The following is a 27,942-nucleotide window of genomic DNA, read 5'->3' as shown; positions in this document are numbered from 1 at the left end:
ATATGATGATCTCATGGACCATGATNAAAAAAAAAAAAAAAGAGCCCTCAAGGTGTTCTTGAGATGTCACATTTACAAGAATGAGACAGACGAGATCACAGTAACCTTGACCTTTGACCTATGACTACCAGATTCTATTCAGGTTATTGTAGGGTCCAAGAGGATGTTTGTGCCAAATATAAAGACATTTTCTAAAGGTGCTCTGGAGATACCACGTTTACAAGAACGACAACCACACAAGGTCACAGTGACCTTGACCTTTGACCACCAAAATCTTATCAGTTTATTGTACAATCGAAGTGGATGTTCGTGCCAAATTTAAAGAAATTCAGTTGAGGCGTTCTTGAGATATTACATGACCCCAAAATACACCTCTGTCCACGGCTATAGCCGGCGCAAAACCATAAAAAACTATCAAAATAAAAGCGCTCATTCAGCAGCAGAATGACTCCTGTCATCAGTTCTCTCATTTAATCTGAAATGTAACTAAAGTCTGTCAGATAGATGATAAAATACAATATTTTCCTGTGACATGTAGTGAAGTAGAAACATAAAGTAGTTTAAACTAGTAATACTCAGGTCAAGTACATCTGAACTGTAACTGAGTAAACGTACTTGTTAGGTTTCACCACTAAACAGAACCTTAAAACACGTGTATCATCCTGACGTCAGTAAGTGACGACACTAAAAACACCTGAGATCAGTCTGAGGTCTGGTTTAAACTCTTCTCCTGCTTCACTCCTCCAAACATTTCATTTTACAACTAGCCTTTTAATCATTGTATTGATCCTGCTCCAACTGTCGGCAGTAAACTTTAACGATGTTGAACGGCCACAACAGCATGAACACAACCTGCCACACACACACACACACACTCACCATGAGGATGCCAAAGTGCGTCAGGTGGTCACACAGACAGATGGTTTTGTTGCTGGTGGATTCTTTGGATGCTCTGCAGCCGTCTCCGTTCCAGCCTCCAGCTCCATCTAGTGGCAGCACACAGGTATTACAGCACATTAAAATCACCTCCGGACCAGAAGAAGAGAACAGCTGTACTTTGTGATGTGACGACAGATAGACTTACTGTTCATGGTGAAGTCCCAGAACATGCAGACTGGGCTCCGGTTGGGCTGTCGGGACAGAAGGATGAAATAAATATATATTCTCTGTTTCAGCAGCAGCTCATCAGATATACATTTTTAAGATTCATTTTTCTTCACTGTGAAAACTGTTCGCAAAGAAACATTTTTGGTGAGATATGAGATGAGTCCAAATCCCTTTCAGGGACCAAGCACCGAATTCTGGACCTTCTGCAGAAGCAGTCTCTGAGGGCCCCCTGTCCTTCCTCTCTTGATCCACGCCTCTTACACACCTTGTGAATTTTTATTCTTGAACAAAGTCAGTTGGCTTTCTTTCCTTTGTTTGGAACCCTGATTTTCAGTTCTTGGATGAAAAAGAAAAGCAGCCACTCACTCGGCTCTGTCTGAGTTTAGAGATGAATCTTAGTGCAGGGGCGGACTAAACCATTTGTGCCTTTTAGGGGTGACAAAGGCCTCACACAGCTTCCACTATTTTTATACAAAGTGCATTTTTTCAACTGATTTAGCCAACCAATCTTTTATTTATTTATGACACTTGTTTAGAAAAAAAAAACAAAACAAAAAAACGCAAGCAAAACCTTTTGGGGTTTTGGAGGCCCCCCCTCCATTGGGGTCCTGGGTAATCGGGCCCACCCCTACATTTGGATTTTTTGTACTTTTGATGTAAATAAGGTCTAAGTGAGGTGTACCTGTTCAGAAAGGTGAGCGATCTCAATCTCCACCGGATCCCTCAGGTCACTGATGGAGAAGTTCCCCACGCTGCTCGCCACCACGTAGCTGTTCAGAGAGCGTCCGTCCTGCTCTTTCTAAAAACATCCAGAGTTTATCACTGTTACTGTCATGTTTGCTTGTCTCCCATCAAAACAACGTGTCATGTGACCTGTTCCTGCCGTGTGTGATCTGACCTGGAAGAGGCTGGTGCTGCTGAAGAACATGAAGTTGATCCTGGACAGAGACGATCGGTCGGCGTCACTCAGGGAGGCGCTGGACAGCAGAGAGGAAGGAAGGGTGACCTGAGCTAAAGGGTTAATGCTCTCTGCCTCAAAATCCACCTGAGAGGAGGAGGAGGAGGAGGAGGCGGTGGAGGAATTTAAGGGGAGGAGGAGGAGTAAAGAGGGTTTAGAAGAGATACATGAGAGCTTTAACAATGTTTTTTACAGCTATGTGCAGTGTTACCTGTGTGTGGGTGGAGTCACCTGTGTGTGGGTGGAGTTACCTTTAGGTTGGGGGAGTTTGGATCTATGAAGGCGCTGAATGAGGTCCCGTTGAACAGGGTGGTGTTGAGGGCGGATATTCCTACAGCCAGGTGTTTGGAGGTGATGCTGATGGACGGACTGTCGAACTCGATCTTCTGAACCAACTCGTCGACGGTCTTCAGAGCTCTGAGGGAAACAGGAAGTGACGTAAGTTCATAAAAACGTTCTATAGTAAAATACAGAGGGACAAACTAAGAGCGTAAAGTAGAGTAGAACATGACAATGTTGATCGTACGTCTCAGACGTGGCGGCGAGCGCCGTCTCAGTGCTGGTCATGACGTTGGAGATGATGGTGACGACAGTAAAGGCCAACGTGCTGTTGATCTTCGCCACGTTCACCAGCTCCTTCACCTTGGTCACCACTTTAGACACCTGCAGACAGACGGAGAAGGACGAGGAGGAGGAGGGTTAGTTTATTTTCTCCTCACAGGAAGTCAGTACAGCCTGGACGCTCACCTCTTCATTGGACAGCTCGTTGTCGGTGATGACGGCGAGCTGCACCGCCACCTCCGCTGCATTCTCTGCACAAAAACACACATAACACACACGACTCAGCACAAAGACAGAACACACAGTTCATTTCTAACACAGTGATGTTTCTGAGCGTACCTGCTGACACCTCGATGGTGTCGATGTCCGTGCAGTTACTGACGTCTGGCGCTGACCAATGAGAGGAGAAGTTCTGTCTGTTGATCAAACTGAGGATGAGACACAGAGACAGGATGAAGGCAGAGTGACATCACAGCTGCTCCTGAGCGCTCACTGACAGAACGAGGCAAATTAAATTCCAGTGTCGTGGTAACAGGACGGAGCCATGACACTTCATGATGTTTCAAATATGGACGATGCTGCAAAGAAGCGACAAATTCTAAAACACATGTTCAATCTGAAGATCTACACAGATCCATACAGATATCTCTATGAGCCATGATGTTGAGGAGTGGCCAGAAAAGTGTTGTTGCAGAATACTGTGAAGGAGCAGTGAAGCTAACCTTTGACCTTTTAAGTATAAAATGTCATCACTTCATCATTTAATCTTGTTAGACATCTGTGTGAAGTTTTGTCATAATTAGCGTATGAAATTATGAGTTATGGCCAACAACATGTTTGTGAGGTCACCCTGACTTTGACCTTTTATCTTCGATCACCAAAATCTAACCACTTCCAAGTCGACATTTGTGCCAAATTTGAAGAAAGTCCCTCAAAGAGTTCTTGAGATACTGTGTTCCCAACCACGGCCGTTCTTGGCTTCGGTAAGCATGGCCTTAATTAGGAGAAAAATTACTTACTGAAACAACCGCGGATACGGCATAGAATGGGAAAACTACGCCATTTCAATTTTTTTTTTTTAATTTTTTTTTTTTTTTTTATAAAGCCCAATATCACAAATCACAATTTGCCTCACAGGGCTTTACAGCATACGACATCCCTCTGTCCTTATGACCCTCGCAGCGGATAAGGAAAAACTCCCCAAAAAACCCTTTAACGGGGGAAAAAAACGGTAGAAACCTCAGGAAGAGCAACTGAGGAGGGATCCCTCTTCCAGGACGACAGACGTGCAATAGATGTCGTACAGAACAGATCAACATAATAAATTAACAGTAATCTGTATGACACAATGAGACAGAGAGAGAGAGAGAGAGAGAGATGCAGGACAGATGGTAATGACAGTAGCTTACAACAACATTAATGAAAGTAATAATATTATAATTATAATTCTGGCTACGGTGGTACAATATGTTGAAAGTATATATTAATACAGTATATGATGTGCCATGTGCACCACATCCTCCTGAGACCATGTGTTCTCATATGAGGACATTACATTTTGGGTTTACTTGACCTTCTATTCATTCTACTTAAAGGGGCAATAAGCGGAAATTCATCATTTCTAGATTGAAGGAATTAAAAAATCGCTATGTGAAGAACTAGAGGTGTAATTTCATCTGGAGTATAGCATGACGTCACACACCCTCTCTCTGTGTTGATCTCCAGCCCCTTGTTTACAAGCCGGTCCGGCTGCACGTTCATGTACGTTCATGTGAATCGCCGCCACCTCCTCCCTCCTCTCAGAGCCCTTGGCCCTCCCTCCCTGTAAAAGGCTACAGCCAATGAGCAATGGCAGCGCGTATTTTCGAAGCGAAATGGCAGAGAGCGGAACGAAACATTCACCTGAAGACGACCAGGATCCAACATTACCTCTAAAGAAACAACGGTCGTTGGCGAAGAAGTTGTCGGATATAGAAAGGGACAGAACCCAGATTAACATTGGCCTTGCATTTCCAAGCTGGAGAGCACTGCGAGAGCTAAAGGGGCTACAATTTGACTCTGAGCTAGCTCTTCCTCTCCTGGACAGGTAACGTTCAGTAACAACATAAAGTCAAATGTCTGTTTTAATTAGTGTTACAGTAACGTTAGGCACGTGTTGCTATGTCGATTCAATTAAATTCAATGTTACAATCGTACAATGGGTTAATGTCCAGAGCTTGAGTTATTAGCGGCTCGGTCCCAGCAATGGGTCAGGGTTAGGTGAGTAGCCCGGCAGCCCAGCTAACATTTGCAATTAGCATTGTAAAATGTAGCCCGGCTAAAACATCGCTCTCACTCACGGAGAAGAGTAGGAACGTTAGCGTTAGCTCCCGGTGTTAGCACTAGCCGGGATCCGGTGATGGCTCGAGCCGAGTCGGCTGCCACCGGCTACTGGAGTAACTTACAGCTATGGAGTGCTTCTACCAGCTCTTCTAGTCACTGAGCCTCACCTCCATCTCAGCAAATATATTATGAAAGCTAAACTAAGTTTAGACGAGGCGAGTGGGGGGGTGGGGGGGGGGAGCAGAGGTAGAGGGAGGTGTGGCTCATGACACACTTTGTTTTGGTCTACAGGCAGTGCACAACAGCAAACCTAGCGGTGAAACGATTTCGCTTTTTGCCTTTTTAATTTAAACACTCCTTTGTGCCATCTAGTGGTAGTAAGAGCACAATACACTAATCCATGAAAAAACAAGATGGCAGCCATCTCTGCCAAGTCAGTCTGCAGCTGATCCCAACACAAACGTGGACAAGGTCCAAAACCTGATCAGATGTTATGGATGAAACTTGTTCATTTATGATCAATAATGTTTGCAGTTTGATACGGCAACAAATTTGACCAATTTTAGCAACAGGAACAGGATAAGTCGCTGTTAATTGGAAAGTAGTCGTTTAAGGACATCAGGACTTTATTATTGTTGACAATATTGAGTTTTTTAGACTCATGAGATCCTACTGATCCTAAATAGTAGGAGAAATAAAGAAGCATACAAACAGATGTTTGGGTCTTAGGAGGATATTAATGTAATCTACACATCAAATCCTTTTGTTCTTCAAAATAAAAGCCCCAGATCGACACTGTCAGCAGGTGTGATCAGAGGTTCTGATGTGACCTGTTGCTCTCAAACAAGGTTTCACTGTGGGTTCATTAAAACGGCAGAATTATTAGAAAATATTGATGGTATATCTTACTGTTGTTAAAATATTGGTACAAATATGATAACTTCCATCCATCTGTCAACACTGAGCAGAGTAAAGACTGGAATTTCAGAAACACCAGAGTGGTTCTTAGTCACAAAATTCAACTGTAATGTGTGTGTGTGTGTGTGTGTGTGTGTGTGTGTGTGTCTCACCAGGTCCNGTTCTTAGTCACAAAATTCAACTGTAATGTGTGTGTGTGTGTGTGTGTGTGTGTGTGTGTGTGTGTGTGTGTGTGTCTCACCAGGTCCTGGAGGTGCTCTGGTCCTTGTTGGGGAAGCAGGGCAGGTACTGAGTGATGGTGGGTCTGCTCTCAGGCCAGCGGTAATGAAGCGGATTCTCCTCCGGACAGTTTTCTGTCAGAACAAAAATAAAATTATTTCATTATTTTGGCTTCAAATTAAAATGATGTCATAATGAAAAGAATAATGAAACACAAGCTGAAGGAGGAAAACAAAGCAGGAGGATCTGATAAAGATACACAGTCCCAAAAGAGAGCAACAAGATGACAAACGGGCTGAGATCAGATATCTGCAGAGAACAAAACTCATGAATAACAAACAGAGGAAAGAAACCAGATAAGAAAGGTGAGCTCCAGAGAAAAAGAGTCGGTTTGTGTTTGAATTCAAAACTCTAGTTATTTCCAACCTGCACTTCCTGTCAAAAGTTCTGGGGTCTCATTTATAAACACTGGAAGAGGCCTAGAAGAGGCGTCCAACCTACGCAAAAGCTGTGATGTATAAAAACACACTTGACAGGAGGAACTTTGACCCGTGCACAAGAACATTTTATTTCATTGTCTTCAGTAAAGAATTTACTGTGTTTTTTTTATCCTACTCTACGTAAGGCATCTTTGAGGAGCGCTACATGTTTGATGTATTGTTATTAAAATTAGTTTCTCACCAACTAATGTAACTTGAGTGGAGGCGGTCTGGATCTGCAGGCCGGTCCTCATGAGTCCCTCACTGCTGGACAGCCTGGCGGACACGGCAGCTTCACCCAGACTCTCATTGGTGACGTAATAATAAACCAGCAGGGCCTGACACATGTAACTGGAGACAGGACACAGGACAAAGACACGATGCTGAGAGCGCAGAGTCAAGTACATGAGAGGATCAGAACAGAACACCAACTTTAGGGTCATGATAGACAGGAACAAACGGGGTCAGGTGTGAGAGTTTTACCTGGTGGGGCTGCCTCCGCTCTGCACAGCAGGCTGAACACTGGAGACACAAAATGTGAATATTAAACAGTGTTTCTGCAGAAGAAGGTTAGACAGAAGTTAAAGAAGAACACAGCTCAGATGTAAACTGCCTCTGACACTAGCTTTTAAAACACCCTCTCTCAGGAACACTGTTTTATCTGTTTTGGAATTTTATAAAAAAGTTCTCATGTTATTGAACCCATGCAGAGCACAATTATGTTTCAAATACAGACAAAAAATATTGTAACCCGGGTTGCAGCAGTGTACAAGTTTAAAGATGTGCCAGGATATAAAGATTAATAGAGATGTACTGATACCACTTTTTCCTTCCCAATACCGATTCCGATCCCTGAACCTTACGTATCTGCCGATACCGAGTACCGATCCGATACCAGCGCGTAAAATAAAAATGGATGGGATATGAATTGTTGTATGTCTCAACTCCTAAAACTCCTAAATACATAATAATAGAATGAATGCCATAAACGTTTTTTATATTATTCCTATCCAGTGTTGACACAGATCAAGACAAAGTTAAGTTGGAGTTAAAGTGCAGCCACACAATTTGGTAAAAAAGACATTTTAAAGGATAACTTCGGTATTTTTCAACCTGGGCTCTATTTCCCCATGTGTATGTGTGCGTATGATTCATAGGTACAACTCGTTTTAAAATTGGTTCAGTATTGAGGGAGGCGGATGCAGCCGGGAGCGAAACTAGCTAAAACAGTAACGCCGGCAAATGCGTCTTGTATAAGTTTGCGCTTTAAAAGTGCTTTTTTTCGCCACTGACCGGTTCAGATCGCCAGTGTTATCTCTGTAAATAGCATACTAAACGTTTCCCTTACCTCTGGGCTGTGTGACATCATCTCGCGAGAGCTTTGCTCCACTGTGTCTGTAGCTCTCTCTACTCATGGGACAGCCGTTTTCTTGAGGAAGAGGTGTTTCGGGATTGGGTGTCTTCTCTTCTTCGGCTGGCAGTAGTCATCTTGGGAGAAGTGAGCACTGCAGAGCCGATGGTCTGGAGAGGAGTGTTCTCAGGAGTGGCTCCTCTGTTTTCTTCCGGCAACAAGCAAAGCTCTCGCGAGATGACGTCACAGCCCAGAGCAAGTGAAGGGTAAGGGAATTGCTTAGTATGCTATTTACAGAGATAACACTGGCGATCTGAACCGGTCAGTGGCGAAAAAAAGCACTTTTAATGCGCAAACTTATACGGGACGCATTTGCCCCCGTTACCGTTTTAGCTCATTTCGCGGTTGCGGGCTGCATCCGCCTCCCTCAGTACTGAACCAATTTTAAAACGAGTTGTACCTATGAATCATACGCACACATACACATGGGGAAATAGGGCCCAGGTTGAAAAATACCGAAGTTATCCTTTAAAGGCTACAGTAGAATGCTTTTTAAACTCTGCTCTGTTTCCGTTTCGTTTGCCTGTAGCGTGTGTATGCGTAATGACGTGAGGCATTATGTGGTATCGGATTGGTCATAGGCTGTACTGGCTGATACCCGATACCGCATTTTAGGCAGTATTGGAGGCATTTCCGATACTGGTATTGGTACAACTCTAAAAATTAAAATGACATATTTGTGCCCAGGGGCCCATTCCCTTATGATCTGCCTGTGCCTTCTGTCATTGGAGGAAAAACTGCACCCCAAAAAAGTGCAAGAGGGAAGTGAAGCGAAGAACCCTCAGGCAGAGTTAGTGAGCAGGGATCCCTGTCCCAGGACAGAGAGGTTACGGTTGGGAGGCAATCAAGTTTGGCTTAAAAAGACATGATTTTGGTGACACAATCCTCGCTGGACACACATCAACAGCGAGAAAGAAAGAACATCCATGTTTTGTGGCTAAAAAGCTGCTGGACACAGAGATGACTCACCTCCTCACAGGTTGAGACAAACAGTAGAACACGTCAGACACTGTTATTCATAGTAAATAAAAAGTGTTTCCTGTGTGCACGTGTTTGATTCAGATAAACCTGCAGAGTTACCTGACAGAGTCCACGTAGACGGCGTGGGTCCAGTTCAGAAATGTTTGATTGAGCTGGAAAACAAATAAAATCAATCAGTCAACCAATAAAACAAGATAAAAGATAAAAACTAACTCTGCTGTTATTAAATGAAAATGATCTCCAACAATCAGTGACGCTGATTTAAAGTGAACAGGTTTCATTTTCAAGTTCGTCCTTCAACAAACTTTAGATTTGTGTAATTGTGTAAAACAGTTTGTGACTTTTTCTGTCTCGAGCTTCATCTGCTAACTGACTGTATCACAGTTTTAACATCATTTATTGACCTGAAATATGAATTTATTGATATTTTACATCTGTCAAGACATTTATTGGTACATGAACAGTATCTATCTGTGGAGAGGTCAGTCTTTGTTTTGCGTTAAATAATTATCTTTAAAACAGATAATGCTCATGATGCTGGAGTAAATAGTTTTTTATGTGTGAGAACAACTTTTAAACATAATGAGTTGGGGTCTGAATCACCAGAGGATCCAAGATACCATATCATCCCCGATGATACCATATTATCATGACTTTAAATATGTTGTGATATGCTGAGTATTTTCAACACTAAATTATGTCCCTAAAGAAAAACTGTCAACATCTGTTTAATCTGAAATAAAGTTTTCAGTCTGTTCATCACTTCAGACATTTTTTTATTGCAGTAAAATGTATCTGGTGGACTGAAGAAGAAAATATTATTCTAGTAGGCAAACTAAAGTTTAATTTGTATTGGTAATATTATCAGTTTGTATAATAAAAAAAACAGATACTTGTAACTGTGTGACGATATGATATCACCATACAAAAATATTGTGAGTCTCTGCTGTATCATTTTCCCCCTAACAATGGGCCTCACGCAGGAAACAATATACAAACACATTTTCTGTCATTCTTGTTTGTATCTATCCAAATCTAGAAAGATTTAGGGTCTGGCTATGAGTAATGCAAATGGCCCAACTCAAGGGACGGCACCAAGCATGCATTTGAAAATATCACTGCACGCAATTGGATAACACTACGACCAATCAGAACAATACACGGGGTGACATATCCAGAGCGCTACCAGTGGAGCTAACTGGTAGATTAGACTCTTGCTGTATCCGGTCGGCAAAACAGCAGAACGTCCTTCTTGCAAAGGAAAGATTCGAGCGCCGTCTTCTGTTCCTCTTTTAGAGAAAAGGCCAAGTCTAACTCGTTCATTGTAGCGGCCAAAGCCGTTCCAAACAACTGGTGTTCATCCGTAGCCATCTTGCAATGTTTACTGACTGATTCCGGACTTCATCGTTGCAGCGCTGTCGTCATCTGTTTAGCTCGCCTCTGGCCCGCCTATATCAGATACACCGATGTGATTGGTGCAGCTCGGCTCCAACGGCATGGGTAATGAGCATCATTACTGATTGCCAGAGTGACTCGCTGAGCAAATTCAAATTGCGCTCTCGTGAGAACCCTGGATTTCCAGGGTAGTTTGTATCCACAATTTGTCCTTATTTTGTTGGTGCCCACTGACATCTGGGATTCACCAATGTTTTCTTATTTTTGCTCTTATCTGAGGTCAGAAAAAATTAAACGAAACTTTAGTTCCCGCTGTCGTCTTTCTGCACCTTCTTAATAAACTCTTGCGCCTGGGTTGGAGTTTTGAAAGTGTAGGTCCCTTCTTTATGTGTCACCAACAGTCTCGCAGGATGAATAAGTCCGTGTCGGATTCCGAGGTTGCGCAGTTCCTGGCGGACCGGGTCGAATTGTTTCCTCAGTTGGTGCAGTCCCACAGCTAAGTCTGGGTAGAACCGAACCTGCTGGTCCTTGTACCGAATGTCTTTTTTGGCGCGTGCAGCAGCCATGACTACCTGTTTGTCCCTGTAGTTGAGAAACCTCATAATTAGCATTCTTGGTGGTGCCTTGGTGTCCCTCATCGGCCCGATCCGGTGCACTCTCTCCAGAACTACTGATGACTGAAGCGCTGCGGCGTCCAGTGCGTCAGGAATCCACTTCTCCAAAAATGAGCCCGGATCACGTCCTTCGGCGCCTCCCGGTAGGTTTACCAGTCTCAGGTTGTTCAAACGAGACCTGGCCTCCAAATCCACGAGCTTGTCCTCCAGGGTTTTATTTTTTGTCTCCAGCGTATGCACTTTAGCTTGTAGGTTAGCCACCTCGTCCTCAGCGTTCGATAGGCGTTGCTCCACCTGCTCGTTACAGTCATTTATTTCCTTCCTCATGCTTTCTATTGCCGCCATAACTCCGTCAAAACTCGATGTAAAGTCTGTTTCCATGGAGCTAATGGCAGCAAGTATTGCGTCCACCTTCTCAACTCCGAGTTCAACTTCACTGCTGGCCGCCTGCTCCGCCATGTCTTCATTAGCTGTAGCTGTTTCACTGCAAACTCAGTAGTCAGTTAACTTCGGCTGGTTTGAAGCTTTGCTCCCTTCTTCACTTATTTTGCTAACCCTCGGCATTACAACTGCCACTCCGTCGTTGCAAACGGGAGTATTTTTAGTAGGAATTGTAACAGTTACAGCAGAGTACTGTGAGACACGTCTTCTCAGGTGGCCGCCATAACCGGAAGTCTGATTTATTAAATTTATTTAAACTTTCCTGCATGAATACTTTTAACACAAATACATTTTGCTTACTAACTTTTACTTAACTAACAGTTTCAATGCAGGACCTTCACCAGCAACAGGGTATCTTTACAGAGTGGTATTAGTACTTTTACTGCAGTAAAGGATCTGAATACTTCGTCCTCCACTGACGCTGACACATTTACAGCAACACAAATGTTTTGTCATTTTGGGTTTTTGATTTTCCTGTGACAGCAGTACTGACACATTTACTTTAAGTATATTTAACAATACGTCAGTTTCTCTGCTGCAGATGTTCTTCTTCTTACAGCATTTTATTTTGGAGGTATCTCTCCAATTTCGGGCATGTGTCAGAGTCACCTGCCCTTATACAATGTTTCCTGGGCATTACATCTGCTAACAGGTGACTGATGATTGAGTGGGATTCATCACTGAGCACAGCTGGGTCAGAACAGATCTGGATGGTTAGGTGCATCTTCTCTTATTTTTTCAAAATTCAGACAACTAAGAGAGATTAAAGAGAATGCTGCTGCGTGAGGCCCAGAGACGAAAGACTTGTTGTAAAGTGCAGCGTTGGCTCCATAAAGCCAGACTCATCTTACCCAGAGAGACACAGCTCGCTCCACCTCAGCCTGGGTCAGCGCCGCGTCCTCGTCCTCCACCATAAAAGAGACTCGGTAGAACAGCCCCTCTGCAGAGGAAGACGACAGGAAGTAGAGGAGAAGTTAATACTTTAGTCTCCCTCATAATGAAGTCTTTTTATGTGACGCGTAGCAGGAGATGATTCGAGCCGCTGGAGCAGATTGAGTTATGTAAAAATCACTTTATAGTGTGAAATGATGATGATTATGATGATGAGGAAGGTCATTACAGCTGCTTCTCCTGGTGAATGGGGTCATTTAGAAAAAATGCAGGAAGACATGTTTCTGTCGGCCACAGCAGTAGTGGCTTTATTAAAACTTGATGAAGAGCTTCATTACAAAAATGTCTGTGTATTGATTTTAGATTTTTCATAATTCATCATTTTGTCCTCTGAATGTCTGCATTTTAAAAAACTAGTAACTCTAATTTTCCACCTTAAATTAATTTTGACTTCACATCAGCGATCAAGACAAAGAGGCAACTTTCTCAAAACGGTCATATGTGATTTTTTTCTCCTTCCTCTCCTGTAAATATGTAAATAATCTTGTTATTGACCTTTTGTGTCAAACAAAGAGTGACAAGTGTTGAGTCTTTATTTCTAATTCAAATGACTCAAGCAGAAGCTTTTTGTGTTGTTTCTTCATGTTGAGACATTTTTAGGGCTCCAGACTCTCCTGCTATGCTTCACATTGGCCACCAGGTGTCGCTCTGGTCCGTATAATCATTAGTATACTACTTCTCCATCAGCTCTGCTGTGAGACGCTGCAGGCTGCATATCTTTATGTGTTTCTGAGGTTCAGGGAAACATTTGGACTGGATTTCTCAGCCGTCTGTAAAACATGTTTGTTCTTTAGTGTCTGAGAGGACGAGCAGCAGAGCAGGACATCTGCACCACAGAGCTGGATGGACCGAGACACTAGAGGAGAACAGGGGGAAGATATGAGGATGAGGAGAGAGGAGTCTTATAGTGGATAATGTAATGATGGACAGACAAAAGGGGAAGAGAAGATGATCAATTCATTTATTCTAACTACAAGTACCAAACTAAATACTACACTCTGATTGGACAGTTTGACTTTATTTTAATGTTCTACACAGCTCCCAGAATCTTGACAAACCAATCACCAGCCTCCAGTCCCTGAGAGATCCCGCCCCTTCACCTGATCGACAGCTTCTCGTACTATCACTACTGTACTTGAATCTAATCATTGATTCAAAACATCTAATCAGATAAAACACTGTGAAACCAGCCACCGTCAGACCTGATCTCATCATGCATTCAGTCTTAAAATCTGTTTTATCTTTAAAGTGGCATTTTCTGCCAAAAAAACCTTCCCAAAAATTCACACTTTTTGTTGTGAATCAGAAATTAACACACCATTTGGCCAAAAGTCTGCGGACACACGTGATTTTAAAGCAGTGCTCTTTAATCTGCTGCACTAACAGTCTCCTCTCTTCTGGTTTTAGCTTTCCAAAAGATTTTGGACCCTGACTGAAGAGATTTGTTCCTAATCACCAGCAAAAATATTCACATTACATTTCTGCAAACCAAGGATATGTTACATTATTTTTTAGCAGATACAATAAAACCTTACGTTTCTTAACAACTCTGTGGTGACGGTGTGGGTAGGCACAAAACCCACTTGGTTGTGGTTTGTAAAAGATCATGTTTTGTTTTAAAATACCTGGTGGTGTTTGGTGGCACAAAAGCTGCTAGAAAAGCAGAGACGAGTTGGTAAAAAACACCCAGGTCTGGTGGCTCAAACACTGCTGGAAAATGCTATCATGTTCCACTAAAAGCAACCAGGTTCGATGCCACAAATGCAGCTCAAAGGCCATAATGTGCTGCTGGGAAACGCTGCGATGTACCGTTAAAGACAACCAGGTTCAGTGGCTCAAATGCTGCTGGGAAATGTTGCAACGTGCTGCTATAAACACCAAGGTACGGTGCCACAAACACTGGTACAAAAGCTGCGGTGTGCCACTGAAAACACCCAGGTTTGTGGTGCAAACACGGCTGAGAGAGGCTGTGATGCGCTGCTAAAAACAACCAAGTTCAATGGCTCAAACACTACTCGGAAACATCTCAATGTGTCCAAAAAAACCCCCTGTTTGTTGCCACAAATGCAGCTGGGATACGCTGTGGTGTGCCCCTAAAAACAATCAGGTTCTGTGCCACAAACATTGCTAGCAAATGCTGCAATGTGCCACTAAAAAACACCAAAGGGCACTGGGAAATGCCACGGTGTGTCGATGAAAGAAACCCTGGTTCGGTGCCACAAACGCCGCTGGCAAGTGCTGCCAGTGTCACAAACGCTGCCTGGAAACGCCACAATCTGCAGCTAAAAACACCAAGGTTAATTGGCTCAAACGCTGCTTGGAAACACTATGATGTGTCAGTAAAAAATACCAAGGTTCAGTGGCTCAAATGGCAGTCAGAAACGCTGCGACGTGCTGCTAAAAACACCAAGGTTCTGTGGAAGTATAGCAGAGGTGTCTCACCTAGGTCACCATCCATCATACCCTTCAGCTCATAGACTACGTCACTTCGGAAATGTTAACAGGTGTCATGGAAATCTCACTCGTGAATCTTCAGGAGTTTGCACATATGATTTGTATGAAACATACAAATGTATCGTATCTGTGGTTTGCAGAAACGTACAATGCCAACATTTTCTTCTGATGACTGAGACTGTGTGTGTGTGTGTGTGTGTGTATAAGACATTGAATCTCTACCTTTGGGATTAATAAGAGTATATTAAAAAAACATATATATATATATATATACATATATATATCATTGTGTGCTGTCCCATTAAGACGTCACTTCATTGGAGCTGGGAGACCAAACCAGGAAAAACAAATGCACACAATAAAACACAGGACAGTGGTGTCCATATACTTCTGGCCATATAGTTCATATGTAATCTGCAGGTATATATTACTGGATTCATTATTTTCTTCATCTAACACTTGAGTTCATCTCTCACGTTTCAATAAATAGACTTTAAGACTCAATACAAGTTTCTATAATGTATTTTTTACAGTGCATGCGACTGTTATTACAGGTGATTGTTTTTTTTATTCTCTACAACTACAGTTGGTTGTTACTGCATGACATACTGTTCCCCGATGACAGTCCACACAGACATGTAAAATGAAAGCGTTGTTTACATTGGCATGGCAACGCGGTCTTGGATGCTGAACCCACAGCTGCGGATCCAGGTGTCGGGCGCACCGAGAACTTTTTGAGACCGCCACTGCCGGCTGACAGACTGACGGCTTTGAACGGAGCTGCTGAAGAGGAGTTCTTTGTGGTTATAAAGTGGTGAGCACTGATGGCAGCAGGCGGCGTGGGGGAAAGGTGGACCTCTGGATGCATGGCACCATTCATAAACACTCCTGAGCTCTGGTTCCCGCTGTGATTCGACACACTTGAGTTCAGGCCAGGCTTTGAAATGGTTAAATTTGACTTTGCAGATGAGCCTGCATTCACGTTGAGATCTGGCGTTTGTTTGCTGGCTGACGTATTCCCCTGAGGTGCTGCCATACTTCCGTTTTCTGTCAGAGTTGTAGCATTTTTAGCCTTTGTGGCGTTCGTCATTTGAATTGGTGCTGATGGAGCGTCTCTGAGTGTTGTAACAGCTGTTGGGACTGACATGGAGAGGTATTTTAAGCCTGCTCTGTTTGAAGTGTGGTTGTCACTCCCAGGAGGTGGGAGCTCCTCAAACCCAGAAATAAAGCCTTGACCTGGGGCATCGATAGAGGAGACAGTGGGGGATCTGGAGGCTGGCGGGGACGAGGAGATATTGAGGCCAGAAGTGTGCGGGGGGTTCTGAATAACCGGAGCAGCAGTGGGTTGTGTTGATGCTGCAGCAGCGGGGCGGGGAGAGGTAATTTGCATTTCAGGAGGAAATGATTGAGTGTTCAGGGCAGCATCTGGACTTTGATTAGGCTGACGGCCTGTTGGAACATTTAACACTGCAGCCAGAGTTACACTGTCATCGCTGCTCTCTGCTGACGAAGCTGGTCCTTCAGCAGAGGCTTCTTCATCTGCAATATGTAGTTTTGGAACAACGTCCGCAGGGTCAAACACAGCAGAGACATGTGACAGTTTCTCAGCTGCAGTCAGATTATCTGGTGACGATCCTGGATCATCGACAAACCTGGAAGCATCCTCTGTTTGTGAGTTGTTTGCAAGATGTTGTAAAACTTTGTCGTAATCTTCAACAGAAACATTTGTCTCCGAGCGGCCAGATATCAATTTGTCTTTAGATTTTGTAGAGGTTTGGTAAAGAGGAAGTGACTGGCTGACTGTGATGAACTGCTGGATTAACTCGGGGTATGTGGTGGATCTTTGGATGGGCTGTAAATGATTGTCCAGGGGGGACTGGGTTGTTGTGGGCTGGTGCAATCCAGCAGTCGGCCAACTGGGCAACGAGGAGCCAATTTCTGCCTCCTCCATGCTGGCAGACACCGCTGGCAATGCCACCCAGCTGTGGGGGAGAGGATGGAGAGAAGGGGTGATGAGAGATGAGAGGGGAGGATGGGAGGAGACAGTTATGTAGGGAGGGATCGCAGGATAGCTGGGGGGAAGTTTAAGAGAGGGAAAAGGAGGTGGGAGGGTTGCTGCAGGAGACAGAGAAGGCAACATGGAGGGTGAAAGGAGAGGGGGAGTCAGGGCAGATGAAATGAAGTGGAGCGATTGCTGCTGCAGCCCCCTGACATCTACATGTGCCTCGGCATTTTGTGTATTCTGAATTTGACTCTCACTTACATCCAAAAACTTGCTCACATGTACCCGAGCACCCGAGTGTGTGTGCAGTGGAGTGTGTGTGGGGATCAGACATTCAGTGTTGGGATGTGTCAAGCCTGAGCGGTGCGTATAATCCAGCCCTGAAGCGTGCTGCGGGGTTGCAATGCCGAGCTGTGCACTCGGGCTGCTGTGGAGTTCCAGTGTCTGGGTCGGTGCCATGACAGACGGATACAACAAAGGGGAAGTGGGGTGATTAAATACACCATCCCGGCCAGCAAATGCCAGTGAGTGCCTGGAGTCAGTGTGAACATCAGCGGCGGTATCTGTATTCACCTGGCTGTTGCTGTGAGAATGGGAGATTGCATGCTGCAGCCTCCATGGAGCTCTGGTAAAGCTCAGGTTGGAAGTGTGTCTGTCTTGTGACCCAGATGAAGACGTCTGAGCCACGAGAAGATGGTTTTCTATCACAGGATAAGGGGAGGGTGAGGAAGAAGACAATGCAGGTCCCTCTACCACTATCCGTCCTGTCACCCTCACAACTTGAATCATCGTAGCAGCAGGAAGAGCCTCTGAAGGTAAAGTGAGTGACAGGTTGTCAAGTTGATGGGAAAAGGGAGTTGAAAGGACGGGAGTTGAAGACAAAGAAGAAACGGCAGACAAAGAAGCAGACTGCAAACGCTGCGTTCTATCGATATTTTCCTGAGTGTGTTCAGAGGCCTGAATGACAGCGACTGGCAGTGATGTAAAGACAACGCCGGAGTCACTCCCTGGACGTGACTCGTCTGGCAGAGAGTATATGTTGCTCAAATCTGTCTGATCAGAATGAACCAAAAACTGACTGACTGACGGACTGGCTGCAGGAGAAGAAGGCCATAAAACCAGTGACAAACTCAACTCAGGGTCAAGAAACTGTGACGGAGCTGGTTGTGTTTGAGAGGGTAAATCTGGTGCATGTATCGCAGCACTAGATGCCACATTCTCCACAAATAATCCTGAGGGAGTTGGCTCAATCTGAGTAAACGAGGAGTCTAAAAAAATCCCATCTGAATGAACATACAGATCTGATTGCATATCAGGGAGCTGATTACCTTCGTCTAGGGTCGATCGACTTCTGTAAGGTTCTGATATACTGTCAGAGGACTCTCTGGCTAAGGATAAGTGGTATTCAGGGAGCAGTGCGCCATCAACAATCTGAGATTGAGTTGGAGCTTTAGAAAAGAGAGGAAGTGAAGATGAGGATGCTGTGTCAACTCCTGTCACCACAAAGTCCCTTTGAAGGTTCAAGGACTGAGAGAGAAATGACAACACAGAAGGCTGAGAGCTCCCGCTGAGTCCATCAGACTCTCGAACGTGAGCAGGTTCAACAACAACGTCTGTCTCCGAGAGCCTTCGTTCGGCCTGCTGGGAAGAGGAGGTAAGGAGGACGGAGGGCTGCTGGGACGGGAGAGGAAGGGTAGAGGACCAGAGGGGAGGAGTGAGAGGGGTGAAGATGTTAGATGGGTAAAGGTGAGGGGAGGTCAGAGTTTGTGAAGTCACAGAGGAGACAGACGACGAAGCAGATGTGACGACATGAGAAGAGGTGAAGGAGGGGGGAAGAGGAGGAGATGAGGGGATAAGAGGTGGGAGGGTAGATGAGGAGGTATGGATGTCAAGAGGAAATGCAAAAATGTTAGAAGAAGAAGTTTGGGGAAAAACAGGAAAAGGAGAGGAGGAAGTTGAGGGTGTTTGGAGGATAAGGTGCACAGACAAATGTGTAGATGTGTCCGTACTTGTATATGAATTATTAATCAGTCTGGTGTCTGCAAGTTCATCATCACTCCCAGTAATGTCTGTTTCATACACACTGTCCAGAGGGTTTAAAGTAAAGGATATCTGGGCCGTGTCTTCATTCTGTGGCACTGAAGAAGAAAGGATCTGCTTTGGGAAGATCTCCGCAAGGAGAGCAGAGGAGCTCCGTCGTACCGCGGGCGAAGAAGGTGTTGGAAGGGATGAAATAGAGGGAATGAGCAGAGATAGTCCTGGGTGTAAAGTCAGTGTTTCCAGGTGTTGAGTGACAGCTTTTGTGTATATTTCCTCTTGCTTTTGTCTGCTTGAGTAAGAGTTGTTTGGAACCGTGTGGTGAGTTTGAGCTCCTGTCAAAGTCTGAGAAACAGCCTGAGAGCTGCTGATGGACATAACTGTCTCAGGCATCAATCCATCCTGCGAGTGGGTCAGAGAAAGCTCGCCACTGCTTGCAAGGCTTTCCGAATTATCCTGAAAATGTTCACTTCCTCCATCTGTGACAGTTCGGGGGTGTGTGACAGGAAGAAAAGCACCATGAGGGTCTGATTTGTTGAGTGATTGTTTGTTTGTGGCGTCAGGGCCGATGTAGGCCGGAGGGACGGTGGCGGGTTCATCCAAAGTGTACGCAGTTTCAAAGTCGTACAAGCTGAAAGCAGCACTTTCCTCTGTGAGCTCAGTCAAATCGTATACAAACTGCTCAGACCCTGAAGAGTACTCATCTCCCGGTGGATCCAGTGGATCTGTCCAGCTGCTGTTGGTTTGGTTTTCTCCACCGCTCATGCTCAGCAGCGACCACTGTGGTGCAACAGGTTTGTTCTTTCTGTTGCTAAGCACTGATGATGATGACAACAGTGATGAGGATGATGCAAGGGGTGCTACCCCCACTGATGAGGAAGACTCCTTTGTATCTGATGCCTCATCTCTGCGTTGATAAGGAAATGACCCCTGAGACAAGATGGAGACCCCCGAGTCAGGAGGAGATTTTGAGTCTTGAGTGGTTGTAGGGGTCTCCTTGTGCAGAAAGTTTGGTTGTGAGGTAGTTGATGCATGGAGGTGTGCAGTTGTATACGATGCATATCCTGACATGTGTGTTGCGTTGTGCAACCCAGCTGCATGTGTGTACCCGGCTGCGTGTTTAAATCCACGCGCCTGTGTTGTGTATGTAGGCCTGGCAGTGGATTTAAGTTCGGTTGCAGGTTTCGTGATGTGAACCGCTGGCCTCTGCGGTGCTCTGGTGGAAGCTGGATGTCTTCCTCCAGTTGGCCTCTTCCTCCCCTGCCAGATCAAAGGGGTGGAGATAAACCCAAGGGAGGTCTTGGAGCTGCGGTGGCCTCGGGGTCTGGGGAGGGACGCTGGAGGCCGAGGGTGAGGGGGTGCAGGTGGAGCTGGGGGGGCTGTGGCCAAGAGTCTGGGTTCGGATGTTTTATTAGGTAGACGAGGAGCTTGGGTTGGAGGACTGGATTGAAAGGCTCTCCCAGGCCTAACTTGTCTGATCACAGTGGTGGGAGGAGCTGGAGGTGTGTGAGTAATAGAGGATTCAGCAGCAGTTAATCCCGAAGCACGACGGCGTCTTCTGTGGTGAGCAGCTGGACCAACAGGTTTGAACTGCTGAGGAGTAACTGCAGCAGCAGGTGCAGAGGATTTGGATGGAGATCTCATGGTAGACTCCTTTGCTGTCACCAGGGCATGATACAAACCAGACGCCGTTATGGTGAAAAAGCAGGTAACAGATAATAAACAAAAGTAATAACGAGTATTTTTCAAGCAATAAGAATCAAAGCAGTGTTTACACAGTGGAGATTTAGAAGCACCTGACTCCTTCACATCAGATGAGACATCTTAAATTTCCTTTAAGTGTCAGAAAACATTGCACATCGATTCCTATCATGTTCCTGATTTTCTTTTCTTATCAGAGAAAAGACACAATTATAGAAATAGAAGCCAAACCAAAACACCAAGAAAGGATCAAAGCACGTACAATAGATAAGTGTATCTACCATACAGGAGGAAACCAGAGGAGTATTGGCGTGATGAGATTAGTTTTTTTATGGATTCATTTGTTAGTACCACAACAGGAGAAGCAGCTATTACAGGCAGCTCTGATCATTATGAAACAAAGAACCCAAATCAGAGAGACAGGGAGAGAAACAAGACACTGGAAGGATAAAAAAAATACAACACATTCAGTAAAGTATGAAAAATGTCTGTTAATCTGAAAGGACCAAAAAGCAGCAGGAAAAATCTTAACAACTTGGTGAGAAAAGTAAAAATCTGAACAAGAGCAAACGCATTTTTCTCTGAAAAATAAAAAATGAGAACACATCGAGGAAGAATAAAGACATAACTAGACAGGAATGACAAGAGAAGAGTGTATCGACCTGGGTTGCCGAACGAGGCATGCAGGTGTGTATCTTACCCCGAGAGGAAGCAGTAGTGACAGCTATGTTAGTGGTTGGTTGGTTAGTAGTTACTACCAGCGGTGGAGTTCCTGTGACTGTTTGTGGAGACGGAACAACTGGAGAAGAGAGGAGAAGGAAGGAAGGAAGTAGAAGGGATGATTGCATTTTTAGTGTGTTGTGCATTTTGATGGTAGGAGTGTTTAAGAAATGTAAATTATCAGCAGGAAGTTAAAAGATCTAAAGATGTTATTTACATAAAATTACACTAAAGCCCAGTTCAGACCGAAGATTGACTACTTGCAATGCGGCATTTTGTAACGTTGCAAAAACCTGCTCATTCACACCAAGTCACCACCGTGAGACGGTGTATCATCTCTAGTCAACAACTCTCTGTGCTTCTGATCTGTAACGTTGACAGGAAGTGACCACCATGAGATGGCGTATCATCTCTAGTCAACAACTCTCTGTGCTTCTGATGTGTAATGTTGACAGGAAGTGACCACGATGAGACGGCTATCATCTCTAGTCAACAACTCTCTGTGCTTCTGATCTGTAATGTTGACAGGAAGTGACCACCATGAGACGGCGTATCATCTCTAGTCAACTCTCTGTACAGCTGAGTGTCAGGTGACACCATCAGCCAGCTTGAGTCAAGCTCAGACCGGCCAGTTCACACCGCTGACACTTTTCTCTGCAACGTTCTAATACGGTTTTGTCTCGTTGTGAATCTTTGGTCTGAACTGGGATTAAGTTCTAAATCACAATGTCCAAGATTAACAGAAACATTTGATACACCTGGTGCTTCTCAAAGTCAAGTACGCATCCTTAGTAGGACAGGTCCTTCCAAGGTTAGACCCCTTTCTAGCATTCGGTGAACACACATTAGAACAGGCTAAAAAGTGCCCCTGGTGTACAAAACCGAAAAGGCCCCTCCTTCAATTCTGGTAAATCGTGTGCAAAGAATTGTGGGTGCTTCATGATCGCCGAGGATACACACATGCATCCTTGAAAATTCTCTAAAGGACGGACTCAGTCCTTGTTAGAATTCTAGGATCCTTGACATTGGAACAACAGTCCATTGGCGGGACTCGATGACGTAGCCTCGCTGAAATTTAGCAGTTTAAGGATGCTTCCTCGACTTTGAGAAGCACCAACTGTGACATAATCTTCCTGCTGCCATGACACTAATAACTGCTTGTCTCCGGACAGACAGGCAGAAATCAAAGAAAGAATGAAAGCTCCCATTCCTTATTTAACTACGGAAATACAAGTGAGAGAAATAATCATGTAAGCAGGACTATAGTCAGAAAAAGAACCACATGCTGCTGTGTTTCAGGCATCAAATAGACTATGTACATTGACACTGATGTCAAAAAGCTCAAGTATTATAAGAAGGGGTGTAACAGAACACACATTCGTATTGAACCGCTCGGTATGAGGCTTTCGGTTCGGTACACTTTGCAAACTGAACGATATGTTGAACTATCCTTTTACATTTGGAAAGAAAAATACACAGCTTAAACTGTGTTTGATATAATGAAAGTTTTTGAGATCATAAATAGAGATGTTGAGCTTTTCAAATGATGATCATTAAGTGTGTGTTAAACCTGTCAAACACTGCTGGAGACATGACACACACATTATTTTATACATCCTGTCACCTTGATTCTGATTTATGAGGCATGAATTAGCCTCACTGGATTAGTTTAAAGATAAAAAACAGATACAAAAAAGCACAACATAAAGCTATATATATATATATATATATATATATATATATATATATATATATATTATGAAAATGTTTTGAATTTTTGTTGACTAAAACCTTTTTAATTATCGTCAACCAAAACCTTTTTAAATTTTCATTGACTTAAAAGTTGTGAATTTTTGTTGACCACAATGTTTTGGATTTTCGTCAAATTAAATGTTTTGAATTTTTGTCAACTAGAACCATGAAGGATGAAAATGACTAAAATGTGACTAATAAATATATTTGTCTCAACACTAAGCCTAAAGCTAAAATAGCTGTCAAAATTAACGCTGCTGTTTTGTACAAAAACCCCAAAAGCCCAAATTATGATGTTAATTTTAATACATTTAAACATTAAAAAACAAGGAAATTTCTCTGGCATTTCAGAAGCAGAACTGTTTCTTTTGTTTATTTGTTTATAACTACAATATCACATTTTATATTCTATTAGGAGCTGTTTTCTGTTTTGTATGCTGCTAAGAAGACACCTCGTTCAGGTACAGCTAATTGGATCATTGTTCAAAGTAGATTAGTAGTAGTAGTAGTTAGTTTTCATAATTAAAAATGTTAAAAAAGGAATTTTCTCTGGGAATTATACTTTTTTGCATCAAAAACGTAGCGAACTGTAACACCACCGTATCCAATCGAACCGAACCATGCATTTTGTGAACTGTTAACACCCCTTGTTATAAGTATAGGTATTATATTTTATGAGAACACGTGTTAAGCCACGCCTCTCAGCCAAATCACAGTAATAATTAGTTGGTTAATTGAAAAGCTGATCAACACAAAATGAATCAACAATTTTGATCACCCATAATTGTAAGTAACTTAATAAACAAGAATGCCAAACATTCAAAAATTCAAGTTTTCCAAATGTGATGATTTACTGTCACTGTCTGACATTTTCTGGGTATTTTCCACATTTAACGTAATTTTACATATAAATAAGTCTAAATATTTAACAGTAATGACAAATATAGTTAGTTACAGCCCCAGTTCCAAACATTTATTGGTCAAAAACAGTTGTTATGTCCGTGCTTTTAACCCACTGACATAGATTGGTGCTGGGGTGAGATTTTTTGTGAGCCAGTCCTGAAGTCCATTGCCCTGACACCCTCCACAAGAAGCCAATGGGATTTTGTACACTAATAACTACTTAATATCATTTGAGAATAAGAAGTAAATACTTATTATTAAGTGCATTAAATATCAAGCATCATGAATGGAGTTTTATGTTCGTACCATCAGAGGTCCAGCTGTCCCCATAATCCTTTACACAGGTCGGGACATAAACAGAATATAACTGAATTTCTTTAGTTCTAAATCACCTGAGTTTTATTACTTTGTTTTATCACTGTTTGGTTTTATACCGACTGTTTCTTCCGCGACTGAGGGCGTGTCACAGCTGTAGGTCTCTACAGTCACTATATACAGTTCATCATACAATTAGTGACGACAAAATTCAGTCACCTGGACCCTCTGAACATGAACTGGTACAGACTGAAACTCTCTCAGATTAAACTGAGTGCTCTCACAGCATCGTGAAGTGTTTCATATATAAAGCTGCTCAGACTCAGCCGTGGCTTTGCTGCAGTGCTGTGGCTCTTACCATGTGTTGTGGGGTTAGTAGCTGCGTGGTTAGTGGTAGCAGGTGAAGCGGTTGGCGTCTGTGGGGCTACAGGAAGTAAACAATCACAGAACATCAGTCAGGTTAACAGACATATGCTGTAGGTAAAATATGCACCGATCTGTGAGCAGATTGTCGTTTCATACACCTGTAAGGAAACAGGAAACTTTGGGACCCATCAGTGTATGAATATATTTATACTCATCATGCTTTAGGAACAACAACTGTTAATCGTACTACGTTGTTAAGACAACAACCTGAATACACAACGACCTGTAAACAGACTGACACTGTGGGGACATCAACCTAAAAACATACACACTGTGGGGACATCAAATCTAAAAACATATCCACACTGTGGGGACATCAACCTAAAAACATATACACACTGTGGGGACATCAGCCTAAAAACATATCCACACTGTGGGGACATCATCCTAAAAACATATCCACACTGTGGGGACATCAACCTAAAAACATATACTCACTGTGGGGACATCAGCCTAAAAACATATACACACTGTGGGGACATCAGCCTAAAAACATATCCACACTGTGGGGACATTGACCTAAAAGCATATCAACACTGTGGAGACATCAGCCAAAAAAAAAAGAACTACATTATGGGGACATCAACCTGAAAACATATCCACACTGTGGATACAAAAACAAAGACAGGTAAAAGAAACAGCTTTTGAGAAACCAGCAAGCTAGCTTCTCATCTGCTAACTTCTGTAGTGTGACAAAGCCTAGCTGTGAAAAGTTTTGGTGTATCAGCTCTTCATGAATTCTTTGTCCATACTTCTCATTCTATCACAAAAATATTTCTGAGAAATATAAATGAGTGAGCAAAAACAAATTAAACAAGTTATTGTCATCAGTGTTCATACTCATTGTTATCAATGTCAGAGCAGGATAAAATCAGAACCTTGACCAGTGTTAACTAGCAACAGTTATTAGATATGGTTAGCTACCTTACCATGTGCTGTACTGCTGGCTGAAGCAACATTAGTGGTAGGAGATGCAGAAGATGCAGGAGATGTAGGAGATGCAGGAGATGTAGGAGATGCATGAGATGCAGTGGTAGCAGCACTGGTGGTGATGATGATGGTAGTGGTGGGCATAACTGATCAGCACAGTAAGTCAGCATGTCAGTAACAACAAAACACACACCACACTGCGTTAATGGGACAAGCACCTAGTCTGTTTGATACAGGACCAATCTCAAAAGTCTTTCTTGATTCAAAAAAATGTTGATCAAGATGCATCTTTTTGACATTTGGTGCACAAACTGGGTTTCCCAAAAGCATCTTAGAGTTAATTTGATTTAAAGTTTTTTGTTTTCAACAGCCAATGAGACGTTACTTTTGAAAATGACTCTATATTTCCCATCATAAATCTGTCACAGTTAATTAGTTAATTACTGGAGTCACACTAATGAGGTGAGCACACCAGAATTAATAAATAATTAAAAATCAGTCTGGGTTACATTTGAGAACACTTTTGTTCCTGGTATGTGCTATGTTTTAAGGGCTTTTATATCCTGGAAAAATAAAATCTTGGGGGAAAACAGACAGAAACCACTCCTCTGGAGATGCTCATGGCAAACAAAGCAGCAGCGAAGCAGATAAAGCCTTACCAGAGGAAGAGGAGCTGGCTGTACTTGTGGTGGTGGTGGTGGTGGTGGTAGTGGTAGTGGTAGTGGTGGTTCTGATGGTTGGGGTTAGTGGCATGCTAGTAGTAGGGATGGTGGATGGAGATGAAGTGGTGGGAGGGCGAACTGAAGATCACAAATCAATGGGTACAGCAGAACGAGAGGGACCATACAGGGAAAATAAAAATGGGTTTAATGCTAAAATCAGGTACGCCCAACTCCTGTGTGCAAATCTTCATACTTCCAATAAGCATACATGTTTTACTCATGGATAACACCTTCTACCTTTGTGTTAAAAAAACTATGTGCCAAGTGAAGGGTATTTTCTATCTTCTAATGGAATTACGTAATTAAATTCCATAGTGAACTGCAGTTTTTAACACACATAAAATCCTTATTTCCCTTATCTGAGAACAAGAGCTGATTTCCATAAATTCCTGTGAACATTCACTCATCATTTCAACTTCTCAGATGAAAAAGAACGACAGAAAGGTTAATTATCTAATGAAAAGACTTGATGAAGTCATTTTTAAATGCAGTGGTAGATAATATTTATCCAGTCTCAGTCCTCCTGAGTCAAACACGTTCATCATCCGGAACAATTCGTCAGAGCAGAATTAGCCGAGTTTTCTCTCAGGTAGATAATGAAGAAAAGAGTGAGCTAATGAACTGCAGAGGATTTTACTTTTCAGAGGTGCAGGAAAGGTAAAATTGCTCAGAAGAACTTTTTATGGGACCTTTAAAGGGTCAAACATAGCACAACTTCAGGGAGTTCAGATTTTAATGAGCAAAGCCTCTTCAGATAACCATTAAGGATAATTGTTTTTTGGTGATGAACTGCAAATGACTTCCTGAATAAGAGATCTTCCTTTTGGATCTCAGATGAGCTCCTAAATTTATCATGAAGTTACAGGAAATGAAGTAAAAGAGAAGAAGACTAAAAAAGCTGTAGACGATATAAATCAAGAGACAAACCATCAAAGACCAGTGCAGCAGCTGAACAGCACACATGAGACTCAAATAAAGAGAAACACCAAGAAAGGAGGTAGAAAACTAGAGTAGTGGGACAGTTCAGGGAGACAACTGTGTGGACATCAACCCGAAAACATATTCACACTGTGGGGACATCAACCTAAAAACACATTCACATTGTGGGGACATCCATATAAAAACACAGCTGCAGTGTGGGGACATCAACCTAAAAGCCTATCTACATTGTGAGGACTTAAGCCTGGAGACATGTTCACACTGTATGGACAATGACCTGAAACTACAGGTGCATTGTGGGAATGTTAAATTAAAAACACAGCTACACTGTGAAGACAACAACCTAAAATTACAGCTACACTGTGAGGTCATCTAACTGAAAACATAATCACATTATGGCGACGAATACACTGATGTTGTGGGGACATCAACCGAAAAAACTGTCTACATTGTAAGGACATCATCATGTTCACACTGTGTGGACATCAACCTGAAACAACAGGTGCAATGTGGGGACTTTAAATCAAAAACACAGCTACACTGAGAGGACATCTACCTAAAGGCTCAATTATGCTCAACGTTAAATATGGATCCGGATACGGACAGAGCCTTCTGTCCGTGCTCTGCGTTCATTTCGTCCGTATTTCTGCACGTTTCCATAAAGCTTACGGATACGGGCCAAAC

The 27,942-nt window shown here is 43.2% G+C and overlaps 1 protein-coding gene across 1 annotated transcript in view; it reads right to left on the bottom strand.

Moving 5' to 3' along the window:
- The window catches only part of adgrg6 (adhesion G protein-coupled receptor G6), a 137,488-nt gene that overhangs the window by 33,812 nt on the left and 75,734 nt on the right, over positions 1 to 27,942 (bottom strand). The window contains exons 8-20 of the mRNA XM_050057926.1: positions 12,258 to 12,346; positions 9,056 to 9,108; positions 7,048 to 7,086; positions 6,767 to 6,915; positions 6,108 to 6,219; positions 2,966 to 3,054; positions 2,813 to 2,877; positions 2,592 to 2,728; positions 2,317 to 2,482; positions 2,006 to 2,152; positions 1,790 to 1,906; positions 1,085 to 1,130; positions 880 to 986 (exon numbers count right to left, since the gene is read on the bottom strand). Of these exons, the coding sequence (XP_049913883.1) occupies positions 880 to 986; positions 1,085 to 1,130; positions 1,790 to 1,906; positions 2,006 to 2,152; positions 2,317 to 2,482; positions 2,592 to 2,728; positions 2,813 to 2,877; positions 2,966 to 3,054; positions 6,108 to 6,219; positions 6,767 to 6,915; positions 7,048 to 7,086; positions 9,056 to 9,108; positions 12,258 to 12,346 (1,316 nt within the window). The remainder of the gene's footprint in view (positions 1 to 879; positions 987 to 1,084; positions 1,131 to 1,789; positions 1,907 to 2,005; positions 2,153 to 2,316; positions 2,483 to 2,591; positions 2,729 to 2,812; positions 2,878 to 2,965; positions 3,055 to 6,107; positions 6,220 to 6,766; positions 6,916 to 7,047; positions 7,087 to 9,055; positions 9,109 to 12,257; positions 12,347 to 27,942) is intronic.

This window comes from Epinephelus moara, chromosome 12 (assembly GCF_006386435.1).
Source record: "Epinephelus moara isolate mb chromosome 12, YSFRI_EMoa_1.0, whole genome shotgun sequence".
NCBI classification, from domain to species: domain Eukaryota; kingdom Metazoa; phylum Chordata; class Actinopteri; order Perciformes; family Serranidae; genus Epinephelus; species Epinephelus moara.
The sequence above is the reverse complement of the archived record's forward strand: the minus strand, read 5'-3'. Positions and strand labels throughout refer to the sequence as shown.